At 45.9% G+C, this 19,553-nt stretch overlaps 1 protein-coding gene across 1 annotated transcript; it reads right to left on the bottom strand.

Moving 5' to 3' along the window:
* Nucleotides 1-18,263: 18,263 nt before the first annotated feature.
* Nucleotides 18,264-19,244, bottom strand: LOC100192664 (SAUR37-auxin-responsive SAUR family member). The gene has a single exon (NM_001137872.1). The coding sequence runs from the start codon at nt 19,148-19,150 to the stop codon at nt 18,680-18,682; it is 471 nt and encodes a 156-aa protein (NP_001131344.1). The 5' UTR covers nt 19,151-19,244; the 3' UTR covers nt 18,264-18,679.
* Nucleotides 19,245-19,553: the final 309 nt, after the last annotated feature.

Genomic DNA, 19,553 nt, shown 5'->3' with positions numbered 1-19,553 from the left:
AACGAATCAGTTTGAAATCATACCTTGGTCTACGAAGTGAACCAACTCAAATCTTTGAATCCAGGAAATTTTTACGAAGTTTGGAAATGGGATGAAATGAGCTGCTCTCGGCCAGCCGCGCGGGCGTTTTTATAGGAATTCGTAGCTCGGCGCCAAGATCTGTGGCGCCGAGCTACGAGGCCGCGCCGCCGCCACGTCAGCGCCAGGTCAGCCCTGGACGCAGCTAGCCGTTGCGGCCACGTCACAGCTCGGCGCCATAGGCTGTGGCGCCGAGCTGTGTTAGCTCGGCGCCACAGCCTATGGCGCCGAGCTAAGGGTCCAAAACTGCATTTAAAATTTTTTTAGGTCTAAACGTGAATTTATTTCTGTTTAAGGGCTAAAATACAAAAAATTCGGGCAACCTAACGGGGGACAGGTCTCGGTTGAGTGGATAGCCGAACACATTTAACCACACTGTAGGAAACGGGTGACGCCTAAGAGGGGGGGTGAATTAGGACTTCTAAAACTTTCGCTAAACTAGGCCACAAATAAATCCTTAGAGCAAAACATATACAAATAATCAAACTAGAATGTGCAAACTAGGTTTTGTCTAAGTGTTGCTATCTCTACCGCAATGGCTAAGTTTCAATCTACACTATATAAGCATGAATACAAGATTGAAACTTAAATGCTTAATATAAATGCGGAAACTTAAAGAGGAAAGTAGAGAAGCAAACTCTAGTGGATGACGCCGGTATTTTTACCGAGGTATCCGGAACCGCGCAAGGTCCCGACTAATCCTCGTTGGTGCCCCTACGCAAAGGGAAGCCCATGCGAGGGCCAAGCACCTCGGTCGAGTAACTCCGTAGAGAGCCGCGTGTCTTCTCCACGCGCAAGTGGTGCTCCGCTTCCGGCTCCTCTCGGACGCTCCCCGCCGTCTCCACTATCGAGCTTCCGGCCGAAACGCCGCGGGCCTCGTTCCCTCCGGTACACGGTGGCGGCCGTGACACAAACACGGTTGTCACGGTCTCGCAAGACTCTCGCCCCACTCGGTACAATTACAATGGCCCGCGCAAGAGCCGAGGGGTTGTGTGGTTTGTCTAAACTCACTCAACTAAATAGGATTCACCTAGAGCAAGCGCTAATGCGGTCTAACTAACCTAAGCACTTCGCAAAGCACCTACGCTAATCACCGAATGATTCTATTAAGCACTTGGGTGTTTGAGCACTTGGAAATGTCTACAATATGCCTTGGTATGTTGTTTGGGCTCCCACACCTCCAAATGGCCGGTTGGGTGAAGTATATATAGGCCCCAACTCAAATATAGCCGTTGGAAAGCAGTTCTGCAGCTTTCTGCGGCGCACCGGACAGGTGCACCGGACATGCCACGTGTACTAGCCGTTAAAAGTAGCCGTTTGAGCTTCCGAAGATGGCGCACCGGACATGGCGCACCGGACAGTCCGGTGTGCGCCGGACAGCCCATGTCCGCTTGTCGTATTTTTGGCCGTAACTTTTAGCTCCGAACTCCGATTTCGATGATCTTGTACTTTTTGGAAAGCTTATGAAATTCTCTACATCCCAGAGTTGAAGCCATACCAGTTTGAGCAAATTTGGCACACCGGACAGTCCGGCGTGCACCGGACATCCCATATGCTGCTCTTGTTTTTTCAGCAATTCCGACTTCGTATTGTGGCCATAACTTTTAGCTCCGAACTCCGATTTTGATGATCTTGGACTTTTTGGAAAGCTTATAAAATTATCTACATCTCAGAGTTGAAGCCATGTCAGTTTGAGTAGATTTGATTTTGTGAAACACTTCCAAATCAGTCAGCCCTTCCTCTCAACTTTGTCAAGTTCACTTTTGTTTTGCATCTTTGTATCTCACTTCTACTTCTTGATGTGATGGACTCTTAGCATATATAAATTGTCTTCAATATGACTTTGTAATGTCTTATATGGGTATTATAATGTCTTCTTTGAGGTGTTGCATCCTCAGAGCCTCAGTTCAATCCACTTTGCATCCTGTGGACTACAACACACAAACACTTGGAAAATACATTAGTTCATAGGTTGTGTTAATCATCAAACACCAAAATCTATTAAGCCAAATGGCCCGGGGTCCATTTTCCTTACAATCTCCCCCTTTTTGGTGATTGATGACAACACAACCAAAGCAAGCAAATATTACAAACATTTGAATATAAATATACAATCTACTTGCTAGGATGCATGTTTGTCCCCGTAATGTGAGATTATGGACTTAAGCCTCCCCCTAACTCCATAATTCACTTACTTCCTATTTTAGACCAAAATGCAAAAACCACTTGAAAGATCAAAATTTTAATTTGGTGGTGTTTGGTGTTTGATAACATTTTCATTGCTTTGGTCCCTACAACTTCTCCCCCTTTGGCATCAACCACCGAAAAGGAAGACATTAAAAGCATATAGGAAGAAAATAAGACTAGCCCTCAAAAAGGATTTGTAAAATAATACCAATTGAAACACCAAATTGATACTCCCCCTAAATGAGTGTTCTCATTTAGAAAGAATTTTCTCCCCCTGTAGAGACGAAGAAATACTCCCCCCTGACAGAGATCTTCTACTTAGGAAAAAGCATGTGAGAAATGGAGGTGCAAGTCATGATTTGAATAGACTAACTTCCCTTATGCATAGGTAACAAAATATGAGTTAACAATATATGCATTTATAGCAACATGGGAAGTATAAGATATGAAATATAGTCTAATCAAATAATGGAGAAGACATGTAAATGTTACTAAGTGTAGTCTCAAAGATACCAATTGAAAGTCAATTGCGGACCAATTGAATACCAATGGCAGGCTTGCAGGCATAAGGATTCTTGTAGATTTGCAGTGGAAGCTTGTTGTCTTTCTCCGGGGACTTCATTTTCCTTACAATGAGACTACTACATGAAATAGACTTGAAAACAGGTATTAGTCTCAAAGACTTAGATTATAGAGTAATCTCCCCCTGAAAGTGTGCATACAAGTTTTGAATACTTGTAGGAGACATGCACTTTGATTTGATATCAAGGGGGGCAGATTATCCATAATCCGAGCTTTGGCACATATAAGTTAAATGATACCAATTGAAGGATATAAGTTTTTGAAGCATTAGTGTCATTTACTTAGGAATGTTAAATAAGCTATGTGTCATGCTTAATTAAAACTTTTTAAACCATGTAGGTTTGCTTAAGAATATGAAATGAGAACGAGCAATTCTACCATGTGATTTACCTAGTATGCATGCATTGTTAATCTAAAGCAAGTACCAAATGAAATACTAGGCATGAAAGGTAAAACTAGATACAAGAAAATAGATACACATATCTAGAAATAAGGAATACAATAAATCTAGTTACCTTAGTCATGGGTGGGAAATTTGGGTCCAAAATATACACTAACCCACTTGGCAATGAACTTGATCCAATATGATGTATCCCAAGATATACATCCCAACTTTGCCAAGTCTCCAAATTCTCGTTGTCCTTCGGACCACTCACTTCCCTTTCGGGATCCAAACCTTCTTGGTGCTTTTCATAATTGAAATTATTTCCTTTGGCACCCATATGCGTTTGGCCCCCTTTCCTTTGTTGCCTTGCTTGTTGGCCTTGATTGCTATCACCTTTCCATTCTTTTTCTTCTTGATCAAATATGGTGTAGCATCCTTTTTGTTCACCTTTTTGATGTAGGTGCTGGAGATTTTGCTTGATGGCTTTTGCTTGAGCTTTTGCCTTCGATTATCCCCGGTCATCACCTTGCATTGGAAAGACTTGTGGCCTTCCATGTGGCATAGCCTACAAATCACAGTTTCTCCCTCTACAGGCTTGTTCACTCCCGTAGTGGTGTTATCCTGTGGAGGCCGAATTTGTTTGGCTTTGCCTTTCTTGTCATACAAAGTCTTTCCAAGGCGAGCCACTTCTTGCTTTAATTGTTCATTTTCCTTTGCAACCTCATCCGAACATTTCTCTACAACAATATTCTCAACAACGACTTGGTTGCAGGAGTTAGAATCATCAATTAAAACAAGGCAGGAAGTAGAAGCATCTTTCTTAATTATTTCAGGTATTTCAACTAAAGATGCTGCTGGGGTGCTACCAATGTTTTCTAGCTTAGTAGTTAGCTCATTATTGTGTATGCTAAGAATTTCCATTTTCTCTAGCAAATTTTCAATAGCTTCTTGGGAGCTATCTAACTTAGCCTTAAGTTTTTCATTCTTTTTAATAAGGCTATCATCGGTAGCAGTGGATGGAGCACTAGATTCTAATAGCTCAATTTTAGTTGACAGCTCACTATTTAAGTTTGCAAAAGTTTCAAATTTTTCTAGCAAACCTTTATAATCATTTTGGGAGCTAATCAACTTATTTTTCAAAGTTTTAAGTTGAGCTTTTTGCTTAGTGCAAACATCCTGGAAAAATTCTATGGCTTCCGCAAGCTCATCTACAGAGGGCTTTCCCTCACCTTCATCATCACTACTACTTTCATCACTAGAGGATGGAATGCTTTTGTTACCTCTTGCCATAAGGCATTTGTGTGATGACCGTGATGAGCGTGATGAGGACCGGTGGCTACGCGTCCTTGGAGGTTCATCTTCACTTGAAGAATCATCCCAAGTTCTAACACTTGTTAGCGCCTTGCCTTTGCTCCTCTCCTTTTTGGGTTTGGCCATATTTGGACAGTTGTCCCTGAAGTGGCCCTTCTCCCCACATGTGAAGCATCCTTTCTTCCTTTGCTTTTTCCTGTCAATGTTAAAAAGAAGATCCTCGACCTGCAGGGGCACACCCATTATATTAATCTTGCGGATCATCCTCATTACCTTTCCGACGCGTTGGATTGTTTCTTCGTCCTCGGAGGATGATGTGCATGGCTGATTATCTTCATCATCATCACTTTCTTCTTCTTCCTCTTCTTCGCTTGAGGAACTTGGAGTGGGAGCCTTCTTTTTGCCCTTCCTTTCATCACATGCAAAAGCATATGGTCTTGAGGATGTTGGCTCCTCTCCCCGACTCATTTTTCGCGACATCTCAAAAGCCGCGATTTTCCCAATCACAATGGTCGGGGTCATGTTGCTCAAGTCCTCCATGTTGTGAAGGATGGTGATGATGCTCCCATATCTTTGTTGTGGTAGCAGGGAGATAATCTTACTCACAATGTCCGCATCACCTAGCTTATTAATGCCAATTGAATTGAGCTCATTGATAATTAGATTCAAACGAGAATACATGTCTTTAACAAGCTCATCATCTTTCATAGCAAAAGAATTATACTCATTTAAGACAAGGCAATGTTTTTGCTCACGGACATTGGATGTGCCGTCATGGAGCTCATGCAATTTTAGCCAAATCTCATTAGCAGTTTTTAAGGTAAATACTTGATTAAAAATATCCATGCTAAGAGATTTATACAAGCAATTTTTGGCTCTAGCATTTAAATGAATTTCTTTTTCCTCACTCGTGGTGGGTTTCTCGGAATTCTTGAGGGGTTTCATCCCGTCACGAGTGACTCTCCAAACACCTAGATCAACAGCTTCTAGCTAACAAGCCATTCTAGCACTATAATATGGGAAGTTAGTGCCATCGAAGTGTGGTGGCCTATGGGTATCCATCCCTTCCTCCAAAAAGCGTCGGCTCTTTTAGCGGTGAAGCTAAAGCGTTTCAAATGAGCCAAACTGACTCTGATACCACTTGTAGGAAACAGGTGACGCCTAAGAGAGGGGGTGAATTAGGACTTCTAAAACTTTCGCTAAACTAGGCCACAAATAAATCCTTAGAGCAAAACCTATGCAAATAATCAAACTAGAATGTGCAAACTAGGTTTTGTCTAAGTGTTGTTATCTCTACCGCAATGGCTAAGTTTCAATCTACACTATATAAGCATGAATACAAGATTGAAACTTAAATGCTTAATATAAATGCGGAAACTTAAAGAGGAAAGTAGAGAAGCAAACTCTCGTGGATGACGCCGGTATTTTTACCGAGGTATCCGGAACCGCGCAAGGTCCCGACTAATCCTCGTTGGTGCCCCTACGCAAAGGGAAGCCCATGCGAGGGCCAAGCACCTCGGTCGAGTAACTCCGTAGAGAGCCGCGGGCCTTCTCCACGCGCAAGTGGTGCTCCGCTTCCGGCTCCTCTCGGACGCTCCCCGCCGTCTCCACTATCGAGCTTCCGGCCGAAACACCGCGGGCCTCGTTCCCTCCGGTACACGGTGGCGGCCGTGACACAAACACGGTTGTCACGGTCTCGCAAGACTCTCGCCCCACTCGGTACAATTACAATGGCCCGCGCAAGAGCCGAGGGGTTGTGTGGTTTGTCTAAACTCACTCAACTAACTAGGATTCACCTAGAGCAAGCGCTAATGCGGTCTAACTAACCTAAGCACTTCGCAAAGCACCTACGCTAATCACCGAGTGATTCTATTAAGCACTTGGGTGTTTGAGCACTTGGAAATGTCTATAATATGCCTTGGTATGTTGTTTGGGCTCCCACACCTCCAAATGGCCGGTTGAGTGAAGTATATATAGGCCCCAACTCAAATATAGCCGTTGGAAAGCAGTTCTGCAGCTTTCTGCGGCGCACCGGACATGCCACGTGTACTAGCCGTTAAAAGTAGCCGTTTGAGCTTCCGAAGATGGCGCACCGGACATGGCGCACCGGACAGTCTGGTGTGCACCGGACAGCCCATGTCCTCTTGTCGTATTTTTGGCCGTAACTTTTAGCTCCGAACTCCGATTTCGATGATCTTGTACTTTTCGGAAAGCTTATGAAATTATCTACATCCCAGAGTTGAAGCCATACCAGTTTGAGCAAATTGGGCACACCAGACAGTCCGGTGTGCACCGGACATCCCATATGCTGCTCTTGTTTTTTCAGCAATTCCGACTTCGTATTGTGGCCATAACTTTTAGCTCCGAACTCCGATTTTGATGATCTTGGACTTTTTGGAAAGCTTATAAAATTATCTACATCTCAGAGTTGAAGCCATGTCAGTTTGAGTAGATTTGATTTTAAGAAACACTTCCAAATCAGTCAGCCCTTCCTCTCAACTTTGTCAAGTTCACTTTTGTTTTGCATCTTTGTATCTCACTTCTACTTCTTGATGTGATGGACTCTTATCATATATAAATTGTCTTCAATATGACTTTGTAATGTCTTATATGGGTATTATAATGTCTTCTTTGAGGTGTTGCATCCTCAGAGCCTCAGTCCAATCCACTTTGCATCCTGTGGGCTACAACACACAAACACTTGGAAAATACATTAGTTCACAGGTTGCGTTAATCATCAAACACCAAAATCTATTAAGCCAAATGGCCCGGGGTCCATTTTACTTACACACACGTGGCACCAAGCCATAACGCGGCGCCGGTCCACTTCCCACTCATGACCTACGAGTCCTTTAGACAAATGCAACGAGCAATTGTGTTTGGATAGCTCAATTACGACATGTGGGAAGGCTCACCATAGTTATAGTTAGGCACCAGAAACTTAAAAGAGACAAATGCATCCTTGAAAAATATCTATAGGGATAAATCTCTAGGACGACTCTGTTGTCGTTGCTTCTCATAGACCACATGTCCTGCATCTATGAAAACAAGTCTCTTTGCCTTATACAACAATTTAAGTATTCCAAATTAACATAGACATATAACCTCTACTAACAAAGTAACTAAACTAAATCTAACCTGAACATTACTGCTAACAAACTAAAACCTAAAGATACTAACCAAATTTAACCTAAACAAAAGCATGCCAACTCATTTTTTTAACCAAATGGCTAACCTAAACATAGAGCACATGCAACTACATTCAACCAAAGTTTCATAACGTATTCTATCTACCCAAACTATATTGCATATCTATCCAAATATATTTTTCTTCAAACCCTAGCAACCAAGGTTAATATTTAAGTACACCATGGAAACAAGAAATAAGAGTGACATTATCTTGCTTAGTTAGGAAATCTTGGAGGACTAACTCCTTGTTCTAGCTAGAGGATGATGTGTGTGAGGAAAGCATTGGTGGAGATAAAGAAGAAAGGAGGGCAGGAGAAAGGGAGAAAGAGATAGGAACAAGAAAAAGAGTAAGGGGGGAGGGGACCATGCGCAGGACTTGTATCCCTCCTATCATGCAATACATGGTGGCATGTCAAGTGCCACACATAAGTAAATTGTGCAGCAGGGGGATGCTCATGGTTGGGTTGTTATGTTGGCATTCGAGATACGAGAGGTGAATCGACGTGGCAGCGTGGTTTGATCGTGCCAATGACTTTGTTAAAGTCAAACGGGTTAATTTTTAAAAAAGTTTCCCTAATGTTATTTTTAGAAATTGTTCAAAAGAAAGTAAAAAATACAAAAAAATAATGTAATTATGGATCTTAGCTATAGCAACATCCAATGATAAGTTTGCCCCCATCTTCAGGCCATTCTTTAAGAGCAAGTTTAAAAATACAGTCGACCATTGGTTGTATGGATGCGTCCAACATTTAGCCTATTCATACAGTAGTTACCTCTTCATTATTAATATAGGACACCACTTGTCTCTCTCACAAAGTTTCTTGGTTCTTGTGTCTAAGCCAACTATAAGGGCATGTTTGGAAACACCCAGCTTGTAAGAAACTTTTGTAGTGGTTCCAAACATATCAGTTTATGTTTCAGTTTATAGAAACCAGATTCCTAGATTTTAAAAACCAAAAGTTACCTTCTCCTAGCTAAAACGAGCTTTTATTTGTTTAATTACACAATGCCCTTGTTTGTTTCAATGAATTTACATATAACGCCACGAATTTTTAAACTAGAGGAAGATTATGCTAGTAATTGTGTATCAAAACACTAGAAACTGGTTTCTTAGAATTTGAGTTCAAAACACCCTCAACTAAATTTTTTTATAAACCAGTTCCTAGAAACTGGGAATAGAAATCAATTTTTTTAAAAACTGTTGTGCTTCCAAACAGGCCATAAGTTTACAACCCGCTTCTTCTTTCTCTCATCTTCTCTCTCCTCTGTCTCCGTATTTAGAGCATGTTTGGGACAACTCCACTTCAACAATTGCAACTTCAGTTTTCTAGCTTCGCCATAAAATAACTTCAGTAAATTGTTAAGGTGGGTTTCATGATTGTTTGGCTTGTAAGTAAATTGTTAAGGTGGGTTTCATGAGTATTTGGCTTGTAAATGAACTCTGACATCTATAATTCAATTAATTTATGTGATTTTCCTTAATTACCCACAATGATTAGTGGGTTGTGGTGGACGCGATGCAAAAGGAGTGGACGTGATTCTCCTATTGGATCGAGGAGATGCAAATAGTGGACATGGATATATTGCTAATTTTTTTTATTGTGCAACACATTATGGAGTACAGAAAATTGTTAAGGATTGCATGCGACGTCTACTCCTTTTGCACACAGGAGACATCTTCTAGCTGCAAATAGTTGTTAGTTTGTCACACGCCTAACGAAGCCTTTTTTTGAATTAGCTTTGGAATAACAGGGTTTTAAGGTGATGTCCTTAGTTTTGCTGGTGTTCTCATTTTACCCTTAGTCGTGTTTTTTTGCTCAGTTTTGCCCTTCCAGTGCTATAGAGCAGAAGGGCAAAACTGAGAAAAAATACGACTCATGGTAAAAATAAGGAAGATGGGAAGCATGGAAAGAGATTGTGAGACCTCGCGTTCGTGTAAAACAATGGCGTGGTGGGCAATTTAGCCCTAATTTCATGAGGGGTTATGAAAACGTTGTTTTCGATGCACCCTTCTGGGGCTTTAAAAATTTCATGAAACTGATTTTTAGTTTTAATTATTTTTTTGAAATTAGAGCTTGTGGAGCTAAACCTGTTTAGATAGAAGAAGCTACAACAAGGGCACTTTTGGATTACGGGATTTTCTTCCAGTTTTCTACGTTTTTTTGTGAAAATAAACTAATTCCTGTAAAATTCCTATATGATTTCCCTAAAATTCCTGCATTCCAAAGAAGCACAACCTGAAAATTTTGAAATAAAGCTCTACCAAACATGTCCTTAGTCAACTTATAGCCTCTTAGGGCATGTTTGGATCCTTGTGGCAAACAATTTACTAGCTAATTTTAACACCTTAACCTCCAAACAGACCGGCTAACAAATTGGCTAATTGTTAGCCGAAGGGCTGACAAACTATTTGTCCATTAGTCATGCTAATATGTCCTAATAGATCGTATAAAGAGAAAAGATATCTATTAGCCAAGTTTACAGATATACCCTGGCTAATTTTTGCTATCTAATTATTTGTCGGCTAATTACTAGCCACTAGCGAACAATAAGTCAGGTGGTTCTAAACATGCCCTTATTCTAACGAGCATACGCCCCAGTAGATACGATCTGCAGAATGCATGCTAGCTAGCGCATAGCATGGAGCTTTAATCAGCGCTTAATAAAAGAAGGAAAAATAAATACTGGTAAGTTAAAGTAACTAGTACTTGTACAAGAGTTTATATTAATGGTTAAGGGCCAGGGCTTTTATTAATTAGTGCTACGGCTGGCACTTCTTTAAATTCGCAACAATAACAACACTAAACAGCACAGGGATTGGCCTACCATCTTTTTAACCCAACAGTGCAGGCCTTCTCTGTCTGTCCCCAGCCTTGCTTCCCACCGCATCAATCATTGGCTTGAACATTTTACTGCCACATTTTGTTGCGCTAGCTAGAGATTGACCGGGTGAAAATGATCAAACTCAGATCAGATCGTCGCAAAACAGGTTCTCTTGTTTGCCTGTCGGGTTCGTGTTCTATCTCGATCTGGACCTGACCAATAAATAGGACAGCAGTACTGTGGTTAGGAAGGGTAATTGTTGAGCACCAAATTGAGCGCGGACGGTCCGGCCCTGAGGCCGGACGGTCCGCGGTCCGGACTGTCCGCGCCTGTGGGCCGGACGGTCCGCGCGTGCGCAGAACAGATTAAGGTTCCGAGTTTTGTGCTACGGTTGTTAGCTAAAATCATGGGATAAGCTCGGAAATTAGTTTGTAAAGGGTCCAGCCCCCCTCCTCTATAAATAGAGAGGTATACGACCGATTTGTAATCATCAACAATCGAATCAATACAACTTTTATTCGCATTTTATCCTAGGAGTAGTTCTAGTCTAGTTTAGGTTTAGCCTCCCAATCCCCAAATTCTCCGCCTCTCCTCGACTCTACGTCGATTAGAGGAGTCTAGGTCGGCCTGCCCGAGCCTAGACACCACCTAGGATCTCTACTCCCCGACGGGGTCCCTCCCGGGAGCGAGATCCAGGCGCCGTCGGCGATCTTCCGCCGTCCCTGCGTACGTGCGGACCGTCCGGCCCCAGGGCGCGGACCGTCCGGCCGTCAGGCAGAAGTCCCAGCCGCGCACCAGGCCGCGGACCGTCCGGCCCCAGGCCGCGGACAGTCCGCCCTTGCGCAGAGAGCACCACCGCGCCTCGCACCAGGCCGCGGACCGTCCGGCCCCTGCGCGCGGACCGTCCGCCCCTGTGCAGAGGGCACCGCCGCGGTTCTTGTTGAGTATTTGGCGCTCCAAAAAAGCGTCAACATACTTTTTGGCGACTCCGCTGGGGACAACACATATAGACCTATCAAATCGGCCCTCAATGGCCGGTTCAAAAGATAGCTCTGAGGTTTCCACCAGCAATATCATCACACCGACATGGGAAGCCTTGCCGGCTGAAGAACAGCTCCTGTTCGAGGAGCGCCAGGAGCAGCTGATCCAAGAAGCAAAGGCGAAGTTCCTGGCTGACTTCAAAGTGGACAGGAACAACAAAGTCGTTCGGCAACGGGCGACAGATCTGGCTTCGCTCCGACCTACTACGATTACCCCAAATGTAAGTAGCACCAACGAACTCCAATCTCTTAAAGCTTACATAGACGAACAACGAGAACAGATGCAAAATATCATAGGGGTTATGCAAAACGATTGTAGGAAACTGGTACGTGCATTTGATAAATCTAGTATAGCAAATTTTCCTTCACACGAGGTTGAATTAGGAGATAATACGCGTAATACATCGGTTAAAGGTTGTCACGACCAGTCACAACCCCCTTATGGGATGCCGATGGATACGTACCCTGAGCAAACGCAAATCGGCAGTAAACCAGCCGATCTACACATGTCCGGACCGTCCGCTCGCGAGCGCGGACCGTCCGAGTCAGCCACAACCGGGCCCATTTTTAATGAGTTACCTAGACACGCACCCGAGCCACCACATAGGGCACCGAATTTAAACTATCCAGTCGGACGGTCCGCATACAACGACGGACGGTCCGCATATAATCACGGACGGTCCGGGTACGTATCCGGACAGTCCGCGCATGAGTCTTTTGAGGGGGATTATTACCTGAATCCTCGCCCGTCCCAACAACACTTCCCATCACATTATGCAATACACCAGCCCATTAATTCAGGATCCAGAGCCCAGGAAAGCTTTCCGGCCCCACCTAGAAGGCCGGAAAGAAACGATCAAACATATGAGCCATATAGCGCAAATGGAAATGCACCACGTAGCTCAAACCGATGGGGGGAACGACAACATACTAACATGCAACCAACCTCACCTATGTTTGACCGGAGAGTCGGTGGTCTTGCACCGGCTGCCATTGGTATAGTGAGGGAAGAAATAGCCGGGGCGTTCCGAGATAAGCTCGGAGTAAGCATGATCCCTGGGGGGCAATCATATCGGAAGCCTTATGACAGCCGATTTGATCACCACCCATACCCACAGGGAACCAGGATACCCGAGTTTGCAAAGTTTTCGGGTGACCAAGGAAAGAGCACGCGTGAGCACATAGGCCAGTTCCTAGCACAATTAGGAGAATTGGCCGACACCGAAGCATTCCGTGTGCGTTTATTTTCATTATCCTTAACAGGGACTGCATTCACATGGTATGCCGCGCTCCCTCCTAATTCCATTTTGTCATGGGGAGACTTAGAGCAAAAATTTCATGAACATTTCTTCTCTGGTGATTATGAGCTAGATTTAGTAGACTTAGTGACCCTACGACAAGAAAAGGATGAATCGGTTAGTGATTATATCCGGAGATTCCAGGATACGAGAAACCGATGCTTTCAAATTCATTTAACAGATAAACAACTGGCGGGAATAGCCTTTGATGGATTGCGCTATTATTTAAAAGAGAGATTAGAAGGCATCCAGTTCTTTACTCTAGCACAATTACATCAGAGAGCTTCGGCTTGTGAAAGCCGAAGCAAAGAACTAGTCAGAACGGTTCATCATAATGTCCCTATAGTAGAACACAATCAAAGTAGTTCGGACGATGAACCAAAGAAAGTTTACACTGCCGAAATAGTTTGGCCCGAGCAGGCCAAATCTTCGGCTTGCTACTCCTTGCAGTCAGTTCAAAAGGAACGACAGGAGGAGGTTAAGTTTACATTTAATGTCGGCAAATGTGATAAGATATTCGATGAATTACTAAAAAATGGTAACATTAAAATTGATTATATCGTTCCACCTGCCGACGAACTAAAGCGTCGCGCATACTGCAAGTGGCACAACTCATTTTCCCATGCCACTAATGATTGTAATGTGTTCCGACGACAAATTCAATCGGCCATTAATGAGGGACGATTGAAATTTCAGGAGGACACGGAGCCCTTCCCAATGAATGTGATCGACTTTAATGGCAAAAAGGTCCTAATTCGGCCCAACACAGCCGATAAGGGCAAAGACAAAGAAGTCATCATCGGCAACGCACGGGAGGTCGATGGAAACAACAAAATTTCTTGCAGGAAAGTGATGGCCGAGAAGACTCCTGATGGAGGGGAGACACTGAAGATAACCATCACAAACTCCAGCGCTGGGGGGCAAGCGCAGATAAAGGGACATGAGCGAGAACCCATACTACGCATCGCGGACGGTCCGGTGCCCAGGCGCGGACGGTCCGGCAACGCCGAAGAGCCACGACGACCACGTACCTTCAAACCACGACGACCAGAAATAGGTACGTGGAAAACTAACACGTTCAAAGCAACTGATCGGTTGGTAAAATCTAGCCCGACCTTTGATCAATTATTGTCTAAATATGTGAAAAGGAAGGCTGGCCCAAGCGACCGGCCACCAAAGGGACCTCGCTTACCCACCCAGGTGCGACGGCAGGTTAGGCCGATTGGACCACCACACCAATCGGAAAGGATGGAAGGTCATAATGTTCAATTAAGACCTAACGTACCTGCATGGACACCTCCACCACCATATCCAACTATGCCATATCCATATACATACATACCTCCACCATATGCCCCAAATCAGATGTGGGGCATGCCACCATACCCATTTGGGATGCCACAGTACCCCGCTTGGGGGGCACCCCAAACATCTGTATTCAATAGGTTGACACCTCCAGTACAAGACCGATTGAGAACCCCTCAATCTGGTCCACGAGCACAGGCCCAGCAAGATTGCCGAACAACTCGGCCCCAAAGGCTGACTAATCCGGCAGGGGGGCATACAGCTACAACCTCCAACAATACGAAAAAGGGAGATGTCATTAAAATAGGAACGACAGATGTCGTCGTACAACAAAATAACGAAGGGCCGATGATTTTTGGTGAATCGGCCAACACAAACAAAAAAGAAAGTACGACTGTCAATAAAATAGCTGATCCAAAATACTCCATGCCTCGATGGTGCCCATCGGGACTGACACGATCGCAAAAGCGAAAATTACAGCGCCTCAGAGCAAAGGAGAATTAGGAAAAAGAGGCAGAAAGAATATTCAATGACACGCATCCGCAGTATCCGCCACCGCAAAAGAGATGGAGACCAAAGGCCGTTGAGAAAAGTCAAACGGCCACAAAGATAGAAAATAAAACGACAACTGTGCATCTCTCTGCAGGTATGGTAGACTGTCCGGCTATAAAAGCCGGATCATCTGCACAGGACGCGGACCATCCGACCCCTGAGGCCGAACCATCCGCAATACACCAAGACACCTCCGACGACGTACCGACGCCCATGGAGGAAGACGACCTGCAAGGAGAAGACCTGGTCGACTACGGAGCTACGTCAGAACACTTAGAGAATTAGGAAGGCAAGGTGACGAATTGGTCAGGACCAGTATGACGCTCGGCGATGTTGGGACTGACAGTTCGATCAAATCTAAAGGGATCACGTCCGTTGAGTCAATCATCGAGACCAAGGCCACTGCGTACCATCCTAGTAAGTGGCAAGATGCCTAAGAAAACCGATGTGATAACATCGAGTTAGTTGCTTTTGGTTCGCTCAGCTCCACCAAAAAGCAGGGGGGCATATGTTGAGCACCAAATTGAGCGCGGACGGTCCGGCCCTGAGGCCGGACGGTCCGCGGTCCGGACTGTCCGCGCCTGTGGGCCGGACGGTCCGCGCGTGCGCAGAACAGATTAGGGTTCCGAGTTTTGTGCTACGGTTGTTAGCTAAAATCATGGGATAAGCTCGGAAATTAGTTTGTAAAGGGTCCAGCCCCCTCCTCTATAAATAGAGAGGTATACGGCCGATTTGTAATCATCAACAATCGAATCAATACAACTTTTATTCGCATTTTATCCTAGGAGTAGTTCTAGTCTAGTTTAGGTTTAGCCTCCCAATCCCCAAATTCTCCGCCTCTCCTCGACTCTACGTCGATTAGAGGAGTCTAGGTCGGCCTGCCCGAGCCTAGACACCACCTAGGATCTCTACTCCCCGACGGGGTCCCTCCCGGGAGCGAGATCCAGGCGCCGTCGGCGATCTTCCGCCGTCCCTGCGTACGTGCGGACCGTCCGGCCCCAGGGCGCGGACCGTCCGGCCGTCAGGCAGAAGTCCCAGCCGCGCACCAGGCCGCGGACCGTCCGGCCCCAGGCCGCGGACAGTCCGCCCTTGCGCAGAGAGCACCACCGCGCCTCGCACCAGGCCGCGGACCGTCCGGCCCCTGCGCGCGGACCGTCCGCCCCTGTGCAGAGGGCACCGCCGCGGTTCTTGTTGAGTATTTGGCGCTCCAAAAAAGCGTCAACAGTAATACTGACGGGAATTATAGATGATTCAGAACAGAAGCTAGCTAGCATCCAGGGATACGCGCGCGCGCATAAGGAAATCGAACAAGCTACAATTTTTTTTTTAAAAAATGAACAATTCAAGACAGAAAAACTAGCTAGCATAAGGAATTAGTTTCAGTGAAATATACATGTATGCTCTCCAACGGTTTCAGGGGGACCAGCTTCCTTTACCTACCTACTGAAGTGGCCCTAGTTAGCAGCAGTACGTACGTACGTCCAAATGCAAGTCTGAAAGGTTGTCAGCGTCCAGTCAATAGAAGGGATTAATTAAGCACAGACGATGATTAAGGACGCATACACACATCATGCAAATAAGAGGAGGGGAAAGAGCTAGCGGCCATGTGACAGCGAGGACTTGAACTCGTCTAATCGTGCGCGCACCAAACCACCACCTAAACCCTGTCTGATTAGAATACAAAGATTTGGTAATGATCAAGCTTATGTACTTTCAGCACCCACTTGGTGGCTAATTAATCACTGCATTTGGTCAAAAAATTGCGTGTTTAGGTTTATACATGAACAAACTGGGTGTCCTGTTGTCATGTAAATTTGTGGATGCCTCCTCGAGAGACTAGGTTTAGTACGAGTAGAGATGACCAAATGGACCGACCGGCCCGTTTTGGTCCCGGGCCACCAGGCACGGTTAGAAAATTGGGCCGGGCCGTCTAGGCATGCGGGCTCAATTTCCTGTCCGAGCCCGGCCTGCAGTGGGCCTAAACGGGCCAGGCTGGCCCGTTTAGCACGAAAAAACGGGCCGAAAAACGGGCTATGCGGGCCGATAAACACGTTTTAGTGTAAAAAAGCGGGTTTAACGGGCTTAGAGGTAAACGAGTCGTGCCGGGCTAGCCCACCGGGCCTAGTTTCTTGTCCGAGCTCAGCCCGCTTATTCATGTCGGGCCGGCCCGGGCCCGCATAGAACCGGACTGTGTCGGGCTCGGACCGGGCCTAAACAACAGGCTTCGTGTCGGGCTCACGGGTCTCGTGCTTATTGGACATCTATAAGTACGAGGACCTACAGTTGATTAGATTCATCATGGTAGTAGAATATGTCCATTTTATCAAGTATTTGACATGGCGCACAGACTCTAGGTTTAGCGTCTCTTTTAGTGATAGATGATGCGTCAATCGATAACGAAATAATAATGATAATAACGTCATCTAACTTAAGGCCTGTTTGGGAGGGCTCTGGCTCCTCTAAAACTGGCTCCAATCACGGCTCTTTTAAAGGAGCAGCTTCTCTGTCGGAGCCGATGTCTTTTACAAATCGTTTGGCAAAACGGCTCTTTACTAAATGCCAGCGAGAGGCTGCACGTGGTGTCTGCGCACTGGGATGGGCGCGAAGCCAGTGCGAGAGCAGGTTTTTTGGGCTTCGGCTCTTAGGAGCTAAACTGGCTTCTTCTCTCTTTAACATTTCAGCAAACTCGTTTGGGAGAGCTCCGTCGCGGAGCCGGAGCTGGAGCCACGGGAGAGCCCTTCCAAACGGCCTCTTAATCTTTAATAAGGTTTTCATAAGTATATATGATGTAGATACGTGCGTTTATAGATAGATATGAGTATGTGTACTTGTAAGCGCTTCCGTCCGTACTTAATTCGAAGAAAGAGAGAAAATAGTTTTAGTGAGTCTACTAGCTAGCTAGGGTTTAATTCCTCTACCTACCATAAACTACAAATGCTCTCGATCGGTAGTCTCTGGCTGCGGTCAATAAAATAAAGATATTGTGCAACATTTTACTTTCTTTATCCTTTACAAATCAACCTGGTTTCTTCCAAATTTTAGTATCACTCCTACCGGAACAAACTGTTTTATCGAGTGCTTTAGAAAAGTTGTCGTGACGACGACAAGTGACGCAGATAGAGACATTGCCGAGTGTCTCTTGTAAAAATTATTTTGTCGAGTGTTTTACTAAAGCACTATGTAAAGACGTTACTTTGCCTAGTGACTCCCGGGGACACTAGGCAAAGTTAATGGATGTCAGCTACCGTCGGTACCTGACGACGTTTTGCGAAAAGCGCATTTTTATCGAGCACTGGTCTCTCGGCAAAGACGTCTTACCGAGAGCCTTTTTATACCGTGAGTTTGGCTCTCGGCATTTTCACCGAGTGTCTTTCTATACCGAGTATGATACTCGATAAAATATGTTTGACCAAGTGTCCGATAAATTGCTCTCGGAAAAGAGCCGAATTCAAATAGTATATAATCATGTCCTTGTCTTCGCTAGTGATACTTTGGTCAGCGAACCATTGTGATACAAAGAAATGAGGACGGACTTCATATACAATGGTGAAATATAATGTACATGGATACACCCATTCCTAATCTTATTCAATTACGCTTCAAAGAAACAGAAGAAGAAATTAACATGCAAGCCATTACATTACATCAAGGACTAATTAACTGCCCCGGGAGAGCATTCTCTTGGGTGCACGGTAATTACACGGGCTATCTCGAGATAATTACCACAAACACCCCAAGGTTAACTATCTCCACACGTCTTACTCCCTGCCCTCGCAATCCTGAGTCTATTACAACTCTACCCCCTAACCTTAAACAAAAGAACCAGATTAATTAATTACCCCTTGACTCCGGCCGTCGAGCTCGGCTCGGTGCCGCTGCCGGCATCGTGGATCGGACCGACATGGCCGTACGTGACCGTGAGCAGGCGATCAGCACGCATAATACTCGACGAGCTCGTCGAGCGACTCCGGCTGCGGGTCGGCGTTCTCGAGCATCCAGAGGAGGTGCTCGAACAGCACGACCTCGCAGCCGACGACGGTCCCGCCGGCGCCGGTGCCGCCAGAGCGGTCGAGGAGGTTCTGGAACAGGGGGTGGCCGACGAGGTCCGCGGCGATGAGGTAGCGGCGGCGCGACTTGCCGACGTACACCGGGTGGAGGCCCGGGGGCACGCCGTCGGCGCCGTGGAACGACGCCGACCCCGTGCCTCCGCCGCCGAAGGCGAAGACGGACGAGGCAGCCACGCCCTTCCTCCACGAGTTCTCCAGAGCGAAGCCGGCGCCAGCGTCGCCGACGTCGTGCGAGGAGCGCGCCGAGCACCCTGACGGCGTGCGCGAGATCCGGCTCGAGGAGTGCCACCTCTTGAGCATGCACTTGAGCTTGCTCAGCCCGCCCTTCGCCATTGCCGTCTCTCGATCAAGAAGTGGATGGAGAGAGAGAGAACGCGCGCGCGAGAAGCTTGACAGAGCAGAGGAGGCGAGGAAGGTCGTCTGCTCGTGGCAATGGCAAAGGTGGAGGTTGGAGAGGTGGGTCCTTATATAGCAGGAGGAGGGGGCCACGTGGCGGGCCAGGGACGTGGGACATGGGCCCAGGTGTCGGGGAAAGGTAAAACCTGGCGAAGGGGCCCGGAAAGCAACCGCAGGGAGGCAAGTGGCCGACCTATGTGTACGTGGACGCGTGGTCTTGGTGAGTTGGATGGACGTATAAATCTGGCTTTCGCTCCGGTGCGGTGACTCAAAAGAGAGCCAAAGAGAGGAAGTGTCTAACATTTGATTATGCTGCGGATTAATAGACGAATCAGTGTGA

Source organism: Zea mays, chromosome 2 (assembly GCF_902167145.1).
Source record: "Zea mays cultivar B73 chromosome 2, Zm-B73-REFERENCE-NAM-5.0, whole genome shotgun sequence".
NCBI classification, from domain to species: domain Eukaryota; kingdom Viridiplantae; phylum Streptophyta; class Magnoliopsida; order Poales; family Poaceae; genus Zea; species Zea mays.
Note: the sequence above shows the minus strand (reverse complement) of the source record. Positions and strands in the feature narration are given on the sequence as shown.

Bases quoted from the DNA above. Each gene is read 5' to 3' on its own strand.
- LOC100192664 (NM_001137872.1), bottom strand. From the start codon at position 19,150: ATGGCGAAGGGCGGGCTGAGCAAGCTCAAGTGCATGCTCAAGAGGTGG.